Below are 12,724 nucleotides of genomic sequence, written 5' to 3' on the forward strand. Positions count from 1 at the left end.
TGAACCTAGAGCAGGCTGTGATTTAATGAACACCTGCTCGGGGCCACATGGCTTGGGGAAGACTGGGAAGGCTTCCTGGGGGAAGGGATCCTCTGGAGAGCTTGAAGAATGTGCTGGAACTTGCCATGAAGCCAGTGGTAGGGCATTTCAGGGACCTGTGCAAAGTCCCAGAGGCAGGAAGCAGGCTAGTGACATTTCAAACAGTGCCATGCCAGTCCTGCAGAGGCTGATTGATGTTTTAAGGGACATGAGCCCACAATAGCCTAGGTTAGATTAAAGTCTCTCTTAACAGGAGCAGAAAAAGAGGCTGCCTTCTTGGGATTTTGACACCCTTTGGGTTGGCCCCAGTCTAGAAGGCCCAGGCCTGCCTCAGAGATCCTTTTGCCTTGTCCTCCTCTTCTGCTGTTGGTGCCACTGTTGGATCTTGTTGGGGAGTGTCTCTGTCCAGAACTGCATTCGGGCCTCCTTTAGCTTTTGCCTGATTCGTGGCATGGGGCCAATCTCCAGGTATTGCTCCGACTTATTGAACTGGGGCCAAGGAGGTAGCCCTTTGCCATTGGGGTCCCTGGGCAAGAGGAATGAATGAGAACCAAGGTTTTCTGTATTGACCCTCTTGGGGGCAGGTCTGAGTGTCTCAGGCCCCAAACCTCAGGTTTAAAGCCAGCCATGCTCACTCACTCACCCTGTTCGAGCGAATTGGGTCCACTGGGCCATCATGGTGAGGCTCAACTGCTTCTCTTCCTCTGTGGCTTCTGGAAAGGCTGGAGGGGGAAACAGACCTGGATTAGGGTCGATGGGATCTAGAGGGGATCCAAGGGTCTCTGCAACTGGCTGGAGACCTCTGTCTCCACAAGCCTACCCTGAAACCTTGGAGCATGGCAGCCCAGGCACTGTCTGTCTGTCTTTCTGTCCATACCTAGGAGGGAGCGCTCATTCATGAGGAAAGGACCTCCAAACATGAAGGTACTCTCAGCCCCATGGTCAGCCTTGACCCAGGCTGGTTTGATCTTCGCAAAAGAACTGGGTGGATGCTGGAACTCATAGAAAAAGACTGGGCCTCCAGAATCTGCAGAAAGAGGGCAGGATTGGAGTTAGGTACCCACATGATCAGGCCCTGCCTTTGGCTGCACAAGCTGGTGATAACACCGATTTTAGTCATAGAAATGATGAAGATAAAATGATTTGCAGGACGCATTGCTGAACTACTGCTAGGTGTTGGGTCCCACTCTGTAAGCTGAATGTGTACTGTCATTTAATCCTCATAACAACTTTGAATTAGATTATCCTCATTTTACAAATGAGGAAAGTCAGGCACAGAGTAGTTCATTATCTTGCCCAGGGTCACCAAGTGAAGAACTTGGAGCTATTCTAGAACTGTGTCAGAGAATGGTGACTGGTCTTGATGGAAGTGAGATTTCTCCCAGGAAAAGCAGGGAAAGAAGACAAAATGATCCATACATTGAATGAATCCTGACAACTGGTGAAGAGCCCTGCTGGGTGACCTCTGATAAATCACCGTACCTCTCTGAACTTCTGTTTTCTCCTCTTTCTGCCAGAGACACCTCTCACTACTATGATGCTACATCCCAGAAAAAGAGGGCTTTGGGAGTGGCAGAAGGGTACAAGGCAAAGGGTATCAGGGGAATGTTACCTGTGATAACCCAGCTCCTGGGCTCAAGTGGCGGGGGAGGGGCAGATGGTCAGGGATAGGCTTACCCTGGAGGTTTCTTGAGAAATTCAAGGCAGGAAAGTAGATAAGGACATCGCCCATCATTTCCTGGAAGCTGTGTCTTCTGGCTTGTGCATCTGAGTTACTATCTATGTATTCGTCTATGATAGTGAACATCATCTCAGGGGGCACATCCTGGGGTGAGAGGTCATGTTCAGGCCTGCTCAGTTCCCATAGCTCTGACAGACCTTACCAAGAAGCCCTACACCCTCCAGCATGGGTTCCTCCAAATGTCAGAGTTTATATTCCAGTGGTCAGTCGCCTGCCTCCTTGCTTCCCTGGGAGTTCTAGATGGTGTCTGGGTAGGATAAGCTCAGGTTTGGAGTCAAATCCTAGCTCTGTGGCCACTGCTTTGTTGTGTGATCTTAGACAGGGTAGCTGAGCCTCTCTGAAAGGCAGTCTTTGCCTGGCACGTTTGTTTGACAGTCTACCTGAAGTTTTCAGCATGGAAGAGAAGACATGAATTTGGAGTGATTGGGATAACTGGGAAAGTGACCAGGGCTGGGGTCTGACACTAATTCCATCTGTCATCTAGTGGCTCAGGCTCTGGGGTTAGACAGAGCTGACTCAAGATCTGTCTCTGCTCCTTACCGACCATAAGCCTCAGTTTCCTTAGCTGTAAAATGGAGATAATAAAAGTCCCTACTTCACAGACTTGCTGGGAAGGCTGAAGGAGATCAATGCCTGTCCTTGTGCTCAGGATAGCATAGTCCCCAGCACATAGGATGTACTACTCATTAAGGATCAGTGACAATGATTATGATAATGCTGATTTTCCTTTGAGAACCACATTGACTCATCCAAGGGGATCCATGGGTGGCACTAAAACTCAGCAGTTGGATAAGGGGCTTGGGGAAGGTTGAATATCTGTGAGGGCTAAAAGGTAGCATACTGTGATGGATCAGATACCCACCAGCCTCCTCCCCCTGCTTCTTGCCTCACCGAATCCATCATGAAGGGTCTCAAGATGGCCAGCATGTCCTCCCGGCTCATCTGCTCCATCTTATCCATAAGACCCCAGGCCTGTGGCAAAAAACAAGGCCCTCTCAGTACAGCTGGACCACAGCCCGCCCCCCATTCCCAGCTCTGGGCAGGCCAGGAACGTGTTCACAACCCTGCATCCACAAATTCATTATGGAGTCTGTGTGGCCAAACCCACAAGTCCAAAGACCTCAAAAGATAAACCTCAGATTGGTGGTTGAGGGGTGGTGACTGGGAACATTAGCACCACATACAACAGGCAGCCGTTGATGATGGTACCCTAGGAAATGAGATAATTTTTTCAATATTTTTATAGAATAGTATTAAGACCCCCAGAGACTATAGCAGGAGCTAGAGGTAAAGTTAAAAATGTCCAATGTTGTCTTTATATAATTTACAGTTAACAGCACTGAAGCCTGACTCCCTGGGTTTAAGTCTCAGCTCTGCCACTTACTAGGTACACAACTTGGACAAGTTACTTAAATTCATTGTGCTTCAAGTGTCCTAATCTGTAAACAAAGAATGGTAATAACCTACTAGTATGGTTTGGATCTGGAATGTCCCCCCAAAAACTCATGTGTAGCTTGTGTAGAAAGCATGATCCCCACAGCAGGAAGGTTCAGGGTGGGACTTTTAGGCAATGATTGAATCATAAGAGCTCTGACCTCATCAGTGGATCAATCCCTTTCATGGTCCATTGATCTGAATGAATTAGTGCGAGGTGGGATCTAGTTGGAGGGAGTAGGTCACTGGGGGTCCTGGAAGGGTTTATCTTTTCCCTGCCCCTCTCCTCCTGATTTCCAGCTGCCAGGAATGGAGGAGATTTCTTCCTCCATGCTCTTCTGCCATAATGCTCTGCCTCACCTCAGGCCCAGAGTGATGGAGTCAACTGACCATAGACTGAATCCTCTGAAACCGTGAACCAAAATAAACTTTTCCATTGCTAGTTTCTTGTCAAGTATTTTGGTCACAGTGACAAAAACTGACTAACACAGGATTGCCCAAAGGACTGCCCCACAGGATTGTCTCAAAGACTGAGTGTGTTAATGTACAACATAGTAGTCCTGACAGAGAATAAGCACCATGAGATGTTAGCTATTAACATTCATTTCACTGCTACTAGGCTCTTTCTTAATCTTGTAAGAATAGGAGCAAAAATTCACGGATGAGCAAATAGTGTCTCCTAGTCCTCAGTATCTCAGAAGGTGATCTTATTTGGAGTAAAGGACCTTAACAAAAATAATTAAGTTAAGCTGGGTGTGGTGGTGCATGCCTGTAGTTCCAGCTACTCAGGAGGCTGAGGCAGGAGGATCACAAGTTTGAAGCTAGCTTGGTTGATTTGGGGGGACCCTATTGCAAATAAATAATAAAAAGGGCTCGGTGGTAGAGCACCCTGGGTTCAGTCCCCAGTGCCGCAAAGCAAACACACTCCTCACCTCAAAGGTAATTAAGATGATTACAGAGGTAACCATTAGGGTGGGCTCTCATTCAATATGATTGGTATCCCTCTATAGGGGAGATATGGACACAGAGACAGACACACACAGAGGGAAGACCATGTGAAGACAGGGTAGAAAACAAACCAAGGTATGCCTGTGGCTACCTGAAGGTAGGAGAGAAGCCCTGAACGGTTCTTCCCCTCAGCATTCAGAAGTACCAGAGAACCAATCTTGATGGCACCTTGATTTTAGACTTCTGGCCTCTGTAACTGTTAGGCAACAACTTTCTGTCGTTTAAGCCATTCATATTGTGGCACTATGTTATGCAAAGTGATATAATGATCTTGAAGGAGAACAAGGGTAGAGAGTCTATTCTTCTCAATTTCAATAGTAATTGACATACTGTAGTAGAGCCATGAAGATAGACACATATATTAATGGAATAGAATGGAGAGTTCAGAAATAAGTCTTTATATTATGGTCAGTTGATTTTCAACAGGGATGCCAAGATAATTCAGTAGAGAAAGAAGTTTTTTTTTTTAAAAACAGGGTATTAGGATAACTGGATAACCACATACCAAAAAACCTCTAAAACCATATTCAAAAATTAACTTCAAATAAGTTTGTAAACCTATATGTAAGAGCTGAAATTATAAAATTCTCAGAAAAAAACAGAGGGCTGAATCTTTGTAATCTTGGGTCAAGCAATCCATCTTTTTAGATATGCAACAAAAATACAAGCAACAAAAGGGAAAAAAATAGATGAACTTCATAGAATCGAAAACTTGAGTGTTATAAAGGAAACTACCAAGAAGGTAAAAAAACAACCCATAGAATGGAAGAAAATATTTGCAAATCATGTCTGACAAGGAACTTGTATCCAGAATATGTAAAAAACTTACAACTCAACAACACTATCAACAAAAGACAAATAATCCAATTTAAAAGTGGGCAAAGGATTTGAATAGACATTTCTCCAAAAAAAGATATAAAAATAGCCAATAAGTCTGGGGATAGAGATCAGTGGCAGAGCACTTGTCTAGCATGCATGAGGCCCTGAGTTCAATCTCTAGCACCACCAAAATACAAAGGCCAATATGTACCTGAAAGATGCTCAAACATCTTTAGGAAAATGCAAATCAAAATAAGATGCTACTTCACATTCACTAGGGTGGTTGGAATCAAAATGAGAGAAGCAACAACAGGTGTTGACAAGAATGTAGACAAATTGGAACTCTCACACACTGCTGGAGGAAACGTAAAATCGTGTGGTCACTTTGGAAAACAGTCTTGCAGGTTCTCAAATGATCAAATATATTTGCCATATGACCCAGCAATTCTATTCCCACATAAATAATCAAAAGAAATTAAAACATATGTGCTACTGTATAGATGTGGTTTGAGTGTCCCCTCCAAGTGTTCATGTGTAGGAAGTTCAATCCCCAGTATGACAATATTGGGAGACCATGTGCCTTTAAGAGGTGAGGCCTAGTTATTGGAAGCATGACCTGGGAAAGTATTAACATAGTTCTTATGGGAACCAGTTGTTATAAAAAGAGCCCCTCCCCTGCTGTCTGGCACATGATCACTCCCACCATTGTGATATAATCCCACATCAGCAATCCAGCCATGAGGGGATCATCAGATCCCCCACCATGTTGTTTGGAATTTCAGCCTCCAAAACTATGAGCTAAATAAACCTCTTGACAAATTACTCAGCCTCAAGCGTTTCCTTATAGTGATGCAAAACTAACTAATACACTATATTTGCATAAAATTTGTATATGAATGTTTACAGCAGGATCATGCATAATAACCAAAAAGGTGGCAACAACCCAAATGTCTATCAACTGATAGATAAATGGATAAACAAAATGTGGTACAGCCATATAATTGACTCTGCAGCCATAAAAAGGAATGGAGTACTGATACATGCTATAACATGAATGAATCTTGAAAAAACATAATGTTAGTAAAAGAAGTCGGACACAAAAAGCCATATATTTTGTGTATGCATTTGTATGAAATGTCCTGAATAGGCCTATCCATAGATTTGATAGAAAGTAGATTAGAGACATAAAGTAGGTTAGTAGTCGCTATGGGTTAAGGAGAGGGAACAAGGAGTGACTGCTAATGGGGACTGGGCTTCTTTTAAGAGAATGCAAATATTCTGGAATAAGATAGCGGTGATGGTTACACATCTTTGCAAATATACTAAAAAACATCAAATACTAGTCTTTATAGGAGTGAATTTTTATGGTGTATAAATGATATCTCAATAAAGCTTATATTTTTTAATTGACGTTCTGCAAATGCTGGTAAGGTTACAAGGAAACTTGTGGACTCAAGTTGCTGGAGGCAGTTTAAACTTGTGTAGCAATTTCAGAAAGTGCTATGTCAATGGCAATATGTAAGAAGTGGTCAGGTTTCTGTGAGAGGTATGGATTACTTTCTAATGCTAAAGTTTTACCATGGATATTGAGTCAACATTGAGTTTGGTGAAAATTTTACACTTGTGCTACTGTGGATGATAAGGAGTGCAAGGGAATGCCTGCCCCAGATGCAGGGAGCAGGCCTTGGATTCACTGAGGCTGAGAAACAACTTCAGCGTAGGTCCTGGGCATAGGCAAGCTTGCACAGGTCTTGGGAGCCAGCCAGCACTCTGTCATTTTTATGTTCACAGCTGTATATTAATAGTGTGCGGACAAGGTGTCTGCCAGAGTCTGGGACATTGACCTGGAAACTTGTACAAGCTTTGTCCTTGAGTGTCAAGATTACATGAGCCTTTCATACTGTGTAAGCAAATGCCCATCCTGGGGATTGATTGCAAAAGAATAAGTCAGAGGACAAAAGCTGTGCACATGAAGGTGTTCACCACACCGTTTGCTGCAGTGGCAAAAAGCAGAAGCTGCCCAAATGCCAAAGTGAAGAAACATGATGAGACTCTCCTTTGTGGGAGGTTTGCAGCCATTAAAAGTGATGGTTGGGCTGGGGTTGCAGCTTAGTGGTTGAGTGCTTTGCCTAGCATGTTCAAGGCCTTTGGTTTCATCCCCAGCACTACAACAAACAGACAGAAAAGATTGCTGCAAAGATGAGTAGACAAGTGAGAATGATGTAAGAAGTTGCTCAGGAGGAAAGCACAATGTTGATATTTCGCAGGGATTTCTGGGCACAGAATGGACTGGAAGGTACTTGTCCCATGACTCGATGCTGTCTGAACTCTCAGAGTCTTAGGTAGTCAGTCTCTCCGGTACAGAGTAAAACAAATCAGTCTCCAAGAGCCTAATGTATAAACAAGATACCAACAGGAATATGCTGTGGATTGGAATTGCCCAGACCACTTTGTGCAAAAACCCGATCCCCCAAAAGGAAATATATTGCTTTGTGAAAATGAAACTGAGCAACCTTGAGCAAGTCCCTTAAACTTGAGTCTCAGCTTTCTTACCTACCAAATGGGAGGAACAGGAGTGCTCAGTGCACAGGATTGTGGTGGTGATGTTGGTGTAGGAGAAGATTGACTGGGAAGAGTCCCAAAGGATACAGGTGTTGGAGAACACTCACCCTGGGAATGAGCCAGGCAAACTCATGATTGTTGACACCCATGAGGAAGGGCACAGAGTAGAATTGCCCCTCCTTTAGGAGCTCTCGGGGACTTTTGGGAAAGAAGGAGCCATCAATGGTGTAGGAAGAGATCCGATTATTCTGCAGGAGAAAATAAGGCAGAAGGCCCCTGAGTCAGGACCAAGCCTCAAAGGGTGTAACCCTAGGGGTCACCCAGCTGCATGACTGAGTGACTGACCCTTGAGGGAAGTTAAGGAGATGGAGGTCATTCGAACCGGGGGCTCAGGGAAGTAAGGAGACCTGGAGCAGTTGCTGCTTCCAAACAGATGTCTTCCCTAGCAGCTAGGGCTTATCCTTGGGGCTGGGGTGGATCCTCAGCTCCTTCCCCTCAAGGATGGCTGCCCCAAGTCTCACCTCAGAGTGGTGACTTCTCCTCTGCTCCCAAAGGAGGTGGACAGGACCCTCTCTGTGCTATTGTCTGTCCCCATCCCCCAAGAGGATACATACCGACAGGTTGATCAGCTCTTGCCCTTTCTTCTGCTGAAGGCACTGTACCAGCTCAGCCGGGGAGTCAGAGCTGCAGGCCAAGGAGCGTGCTACATTCTGGAGAAAGACATGTCTTGCTTCCCTCTCCGCCACCCCCACCCCCCATCCCTCTAGTCCACTCCTTCTCGTACACAGCGGGCACATCTGTAGAACACTGGGCTGTTATGTCACAGATCAGGCCCAAGCCTGGCCAGATACCTGTCACCACCCCTGAGAGGCCATCTCTGCCCTGTGTAGCCCCCAGTGACATCAAACTGCCATTCCCTGTTGCACGGGGTTGGGGAAATGAGTGCCTTTTGCCCCTCTGAGAACTGTGTTTTTTTCTGTGTCAGTACAGTTTGTGGAGTGAAAGAGAAACAGAGATAGTGTTTGAAGAGAGAGGAGCTCCATCAGACCAGTCTGAGGGTGGCAGGGGATGCTGTGGCTAGAGCAGGCCAGAAGTCAGGTAGGAAGTGAGACTGTTAGGGACAGCTTCAAGGGAGACAGGGAAGGACCTAAAGTTTGAGGTGGAGAAAATCTCCACGGCAGGGCCATGGACACATTCTTGCCCAGTTAAGGGGCAATGTGCCCTGTAGAGCTTCCTGAATCATCTTGCACCAGGGATTATAGTGTTCCGCCACTCCTCCACCTTTGGGAACTGGAGCCAGGAGAGCTCACTGATCCAGCCTCCCCTCGTCCCTGTCCCCATTGCTGGTCTTCCCCTGCCCCATCACAGTCTCTCTGGCCTGGTTCTCCCTTGACTATCTCCCTGGCCTCCTGACCTCTAGAGTTGCTCCCTTCAGTCCAGTTTCCACTCTGAGTAGCTCAGACACATCTTTGCCCTGCTTTCCTACCCTCTGGATCAAGTCCAGGACCATTGCATGGCCTGTGAGCTCTCTGCAATGCCTCCCATTTCTCTAGCACCTTCACTTCCTGCTCTATCCCTTAACTACTCTATTCCCTACCTGATGGCTTCCTGCTTCCAGGACCTATCACAGTCTCACACCTGCAGCCTTTGCAGGTGTGTGTGGTTCCCCTTCGAGAACCCTCTGGCTTCCCCTAGCAATTCCTCACAAGACTGTCAGTGGGAATCTAGGGTGGGATCCAGAGGCTGAATGGAGAGCTCTCAAACAGCAGGGTGGTTGGGAATGGAGAGTTCCCCAAGGACCCTTGGGGAAATGTGTGCTCCCCAAGACCTCACCCTGGGGAGGAGGCCAGAGGTGAACCATTTAGAGGTGGCCTCCTCCAGGAAGCCATGCCTGACTGCCCAGCTGCTGGAATGCATGTCATTCCTCTGAGTCTCCGAAGGGCCTGTGTGTTATTCATCATGGTTGGTCCCTCTCTGACAACAGGAAACTCCCTATCAGTGACTGCCTCCCACTCTGAGACCCTAGGACCAGCACAAGTGGGGTGTGGAGAGAGTAAAAAAATACAGACCTGAGTTTTGGGCCATGGGTTGAGTTCCATGAGCCCCGGCATGGTGATGACCCCACTTTGTGCTATGGCTCTGTGGAACAGCCCTGTAGCCATCGGAGACAGGACCTGGGTACAGTGGAGAGGATTGGTGACTATCAAAAGAGACCAGAGGAGCTGAGAGCAGTAGCCTCCCAACCTAGCCACAATTGCTAGCTTCCTGTGATGACTCACCAGTGCAGAGACGATGGTGCCACCAGCAGATTCACCAAAGATGGTAACACAGTTGACATCACCCCCAAAGGGGGTGATGTTTCCCTGCACCCAGCGTAGAGCAGCCACCACATCTAGGAAGCCCTGGTTGCCAGGCACATGCTTGTCCCCAGTGCTGGGGGCAGGGTGGGGTAGTGGTTAGCTCAAAGTGATTCCCCAGACACATTTTCCTTGACCATTGCAGGTTTGCTTTGAACCAGCCACCAGGATGATGAACTTTCCTCTGCTCCCAAAGCACCTATGAGCCATGCTTGGCACCTCTATGTGGTGTGGACAAGTCTAACAGTCTGGCTTTCAAATGGTTGCATAAGCTTGTTGCTCTTTGACCCCAGTCCCTCCTGGGAATCTGGCCCTAGCCCAGGAAGTCAATACCATCTGTCCTAGGGACCAAGTTCAATATACAATTCCAGCTTTGGCTGGGCCCATTCCCAGAGTGGAGCCTCAGGGAAGCACCACTCTCTGCCCTAATCATTAGGATTTCAGTGCTCTCCATTCAGGTCCTGGTCATCTACCCTAGGTCCTTAGTTCTTTCATGAGTTGACTTTTCCAGGGCAGTCAATGCCTTCTGCCAGGCATCTATCTCACCTGAAAAAGCCAAAGATCCCAAGGCGGTACTGGACTGTGACCACCACCACATCCCCATAGGCAGCCAGAGCTGATCCATCCTGGGAGGTGGCAGAGCCAACCATCAGAGAGCCTCCATGGATCCATACCATGACCTGCAGAGATAACCATGGGGCAGTGATCCCAGCTTCTGGGATCCAGTTGCCCAAGGATTAGTTCAGGGCATTCTCAGGACCTCCAAGGTGTTTTGGGAACACCTGAGGGCAGGTGGGCAAGGTGGATATGAATCTCTGGGCTGAATACCGGCTTCCTGGAACCTTCAGTGGCCTCAGCTGGACTGTAGATGTTGAGGACCAGGCAGTCCTCAGAAACAGAGAAGAGTTGGTGTTTTCCATTGAGTATAAATTTGCTGGTGTCCATTCTTTTCACATCCTGCAGGCACCTGTGGCCAAGGATGAACCGGAGAGCCAGGTAATCAGCCTCACAAGCTCCGGCAGATAGATCCCTGCCAAATGGCCCCCTTGGCCACCCCTGCCTGGGCTACTCACATGGGGGGATCAGTGCTGGCATCCCGCACACCCTCCCAGGGTTGTGCTGGGAGTGGAGCTGAGAACCGGAGAGGCCCCAGAGGAGCCTGAGCGAATGGGATGCCCAGGAAGACATTCACGAGGCGATCTGTGCCCTTCACACCCACCTGTTGGCCTCGCACATGGCCTAGAGGGGTGTCCACTTCAGGACCAGTTACTTGGGGCTCTGAGGGCAGGATGTAGGAGTAATGGGGTGAGTTTGCACGGTCTCTCAGAAGGAAGGATACACTTGCTCTCCGAGCCCCTGTACCTCCAGGCTCTGTTCTGAGCACTGCCATGCGGCATCATGGTTAACCCCCCCAGCAGTCTGCAAGTTGAGTCCTTTGATTACCCCTTTAATTTCCCCCAACTTCCTTCTTTTGGCATCATTATTGCTCCCCTCCATGGCCAAACCACACCTACTGTGGGGCCTTGGGCCTTGGACCAGTCACTTGTCCATTTGAACCTCAGATTATTCATCTGCTAAAAGAAAATCTAATAATCATGTCTTTATTTTCTATATTCTATTCTTTACTTTCTATATTATGTTCGACATCTGGAGCCTTGTTGACCTTGGAGGGACCACCCCTCCCAGGGTCAGTCAGTTTCTAAAGAGGAGACAACATGTTGGGAAGCAAGTCATTCAATATGAGCTGATCCAGAGCCATACCCCAGCCACCTCCTCAATGAGTTTTCACAATCCTGGCCACTATCCACTAGCCCTGAGCACTCCTGGGCCAGGGATGAGACAACTCGGGACAGAGCCTCTATGCCCCAGAGTCTGCTGAAATTATTCAAACTAGCCTATCCCAAGCCTGCTTAACCTGCTTGCCTTTTCCTGCTTGGGGAAACAATAAAAGCTCAAACCCACATTTTCCTCTCATTCCCTCTGCCACCTATTCCCATTCCCTCTGTTCTTTGGGTGGCTCTGCAGTGTGCGATGTGTCTTGTTTCTAGGCAACTGTGAATAAACTTCTTCCTTTGTGACAGTCCTTTGCACATCTGCCTGTCTTACCATACCCAACTAAAACAAATCCTGAGTCCCCTTAAAACATAAGGACAATTGCGTCCCTGGACGTGGCTGCTCTGGGGATCACATAGACAGCAAGGGCAGAGCCCCTGCCCAGATTGCATGCACATACCCTGGCATCCCTCCAAGCTGTGCCCCTTCCCTGAGTTGGCTGCCCACTCTTCCCAGTCCTTCCCTCCCTTCCCTTCCTTTCCCTCCCTCCCCTCCCAACTTGATCTTCCTGCAACCCAGAAATATCCACTCCTTAGACCCAGTGAGTATGTCTTACCAGTGGCTGTGGTAGTAAATGCCAGAAACAGACAGCCCACCCATACCAGGGCACTGGACCCAGCATTTACCACTCTCTTCATATTCCTCACAACAGACTGTGGGCAGAAGCAACAGAAAATAAATCAAAGACCCTGACCTTTGGCATCACTGATGTCTAAAGGGAGGTGTTATACAAACCTCCATGGTCCATCCCACTTGGCTGGTGACCAGCTCCAGGACTCAATGTCTCATTCTGTGACTAAGTCAGGAACAGAACTGGGAGAGTCCCCTGCAGAGGACCAAATATTATATATATATATATATATATATATATATATATATATATATATATAAAATATAGCCCAGCTATATATATAATATATTTAATATTATA

The 12,724-nt window shown here is 47.3% G+C and overlaps 1 protein-coding gene across 3 annotated transcripts; it reads right to left on the reverse strand.

Annotated features, from left to right (window-relative positions):
* On the reverse strand, positions 1-12,506 carry CES3 (carboxylesterase 3). 3 transcript variants are annotated; one of them, XM_079118505.1, is made up of 13 exons: positions 12,350-12,505; positions 11,034-11,238; positions 10,789-10,927; positions 10,507-10,640; positions 9,883-10,036; positions 9,673-9,777; positions 8,218-8,313; positions 7,711-7,851; positions 2,672-2,752; positions 1,717-1,864; positions 917-1,066; positions 683-761; positions 1-565 (listed from the first exon to the last, which is right to left on the reverse strand). In XM_079118505.1, the coding sequence occupies exons 1-13, from the start codon at positions 12,429-12,431 to the stop codon at positions 370-372; spliced, it is 1,710 nt and encodes a 569-aa protein (XP_078974631.1). In that variant the 5' UTR covers positions 12,432-12,505; the 3' UTR covers positions 1-369. The 3 variants fall into 3 exon arrangements, with proteins under 3 accessions (XP_078974631.1, XP_078974632.1, XP_078974633.1); XM_079118506.1 differs by lacking the exon at positions 9,673-9,777 and having other exon boundaries at positions 12,350-12,506; XM_079118507.1 differs by lacking the exon at positions 11,034-11,238 and having other exon boundaries at positions 12,350-12,469.
* Between the last annotated feature and the right edge of the window lie 218 nt (positions 12,507-12,724).

This window comes from Sciurus vulgaris (genome assembly GCF_902686455.1).
Source record: "Sciurus vulgaris genome assembly, chromosome: 17".
Taxonomy (NCBI): domain Eukaryota; kingdom Metazoa; phylum Chordata; class Mammalia; order Rodentia; family Sciuridae; genus Sciurus; species Sciurus vulgaris.

What these genes read in the sequence shown, in the direction of transcription:
- CES3 (XM_079118505.1), bottom strand. Translation starts at nt 12,431, where the DNA reads ATGAAGAGAGTGGTAAATGCTGGGTCCAGTGCCCTGGTATGGGTGGGC. An exon ending in AAGAGCTGATCAACCTGTCG is followed by an intron (nt 7,852 to 8,217) that starts GTATGTATCCTC and finishes TTTCTCCTGCAG; the next exon opens with AATAATCGGATCTCTTCCTA. An exon ending in ACCCAATTCGCTCGAACAGG is followed by an intron (nt 566 to 682) that starts GTGAGTGAGTGA and finishes CCTCTTGCCCAG; the next exon opens with GGACCCCAATGGCAAAGGGC.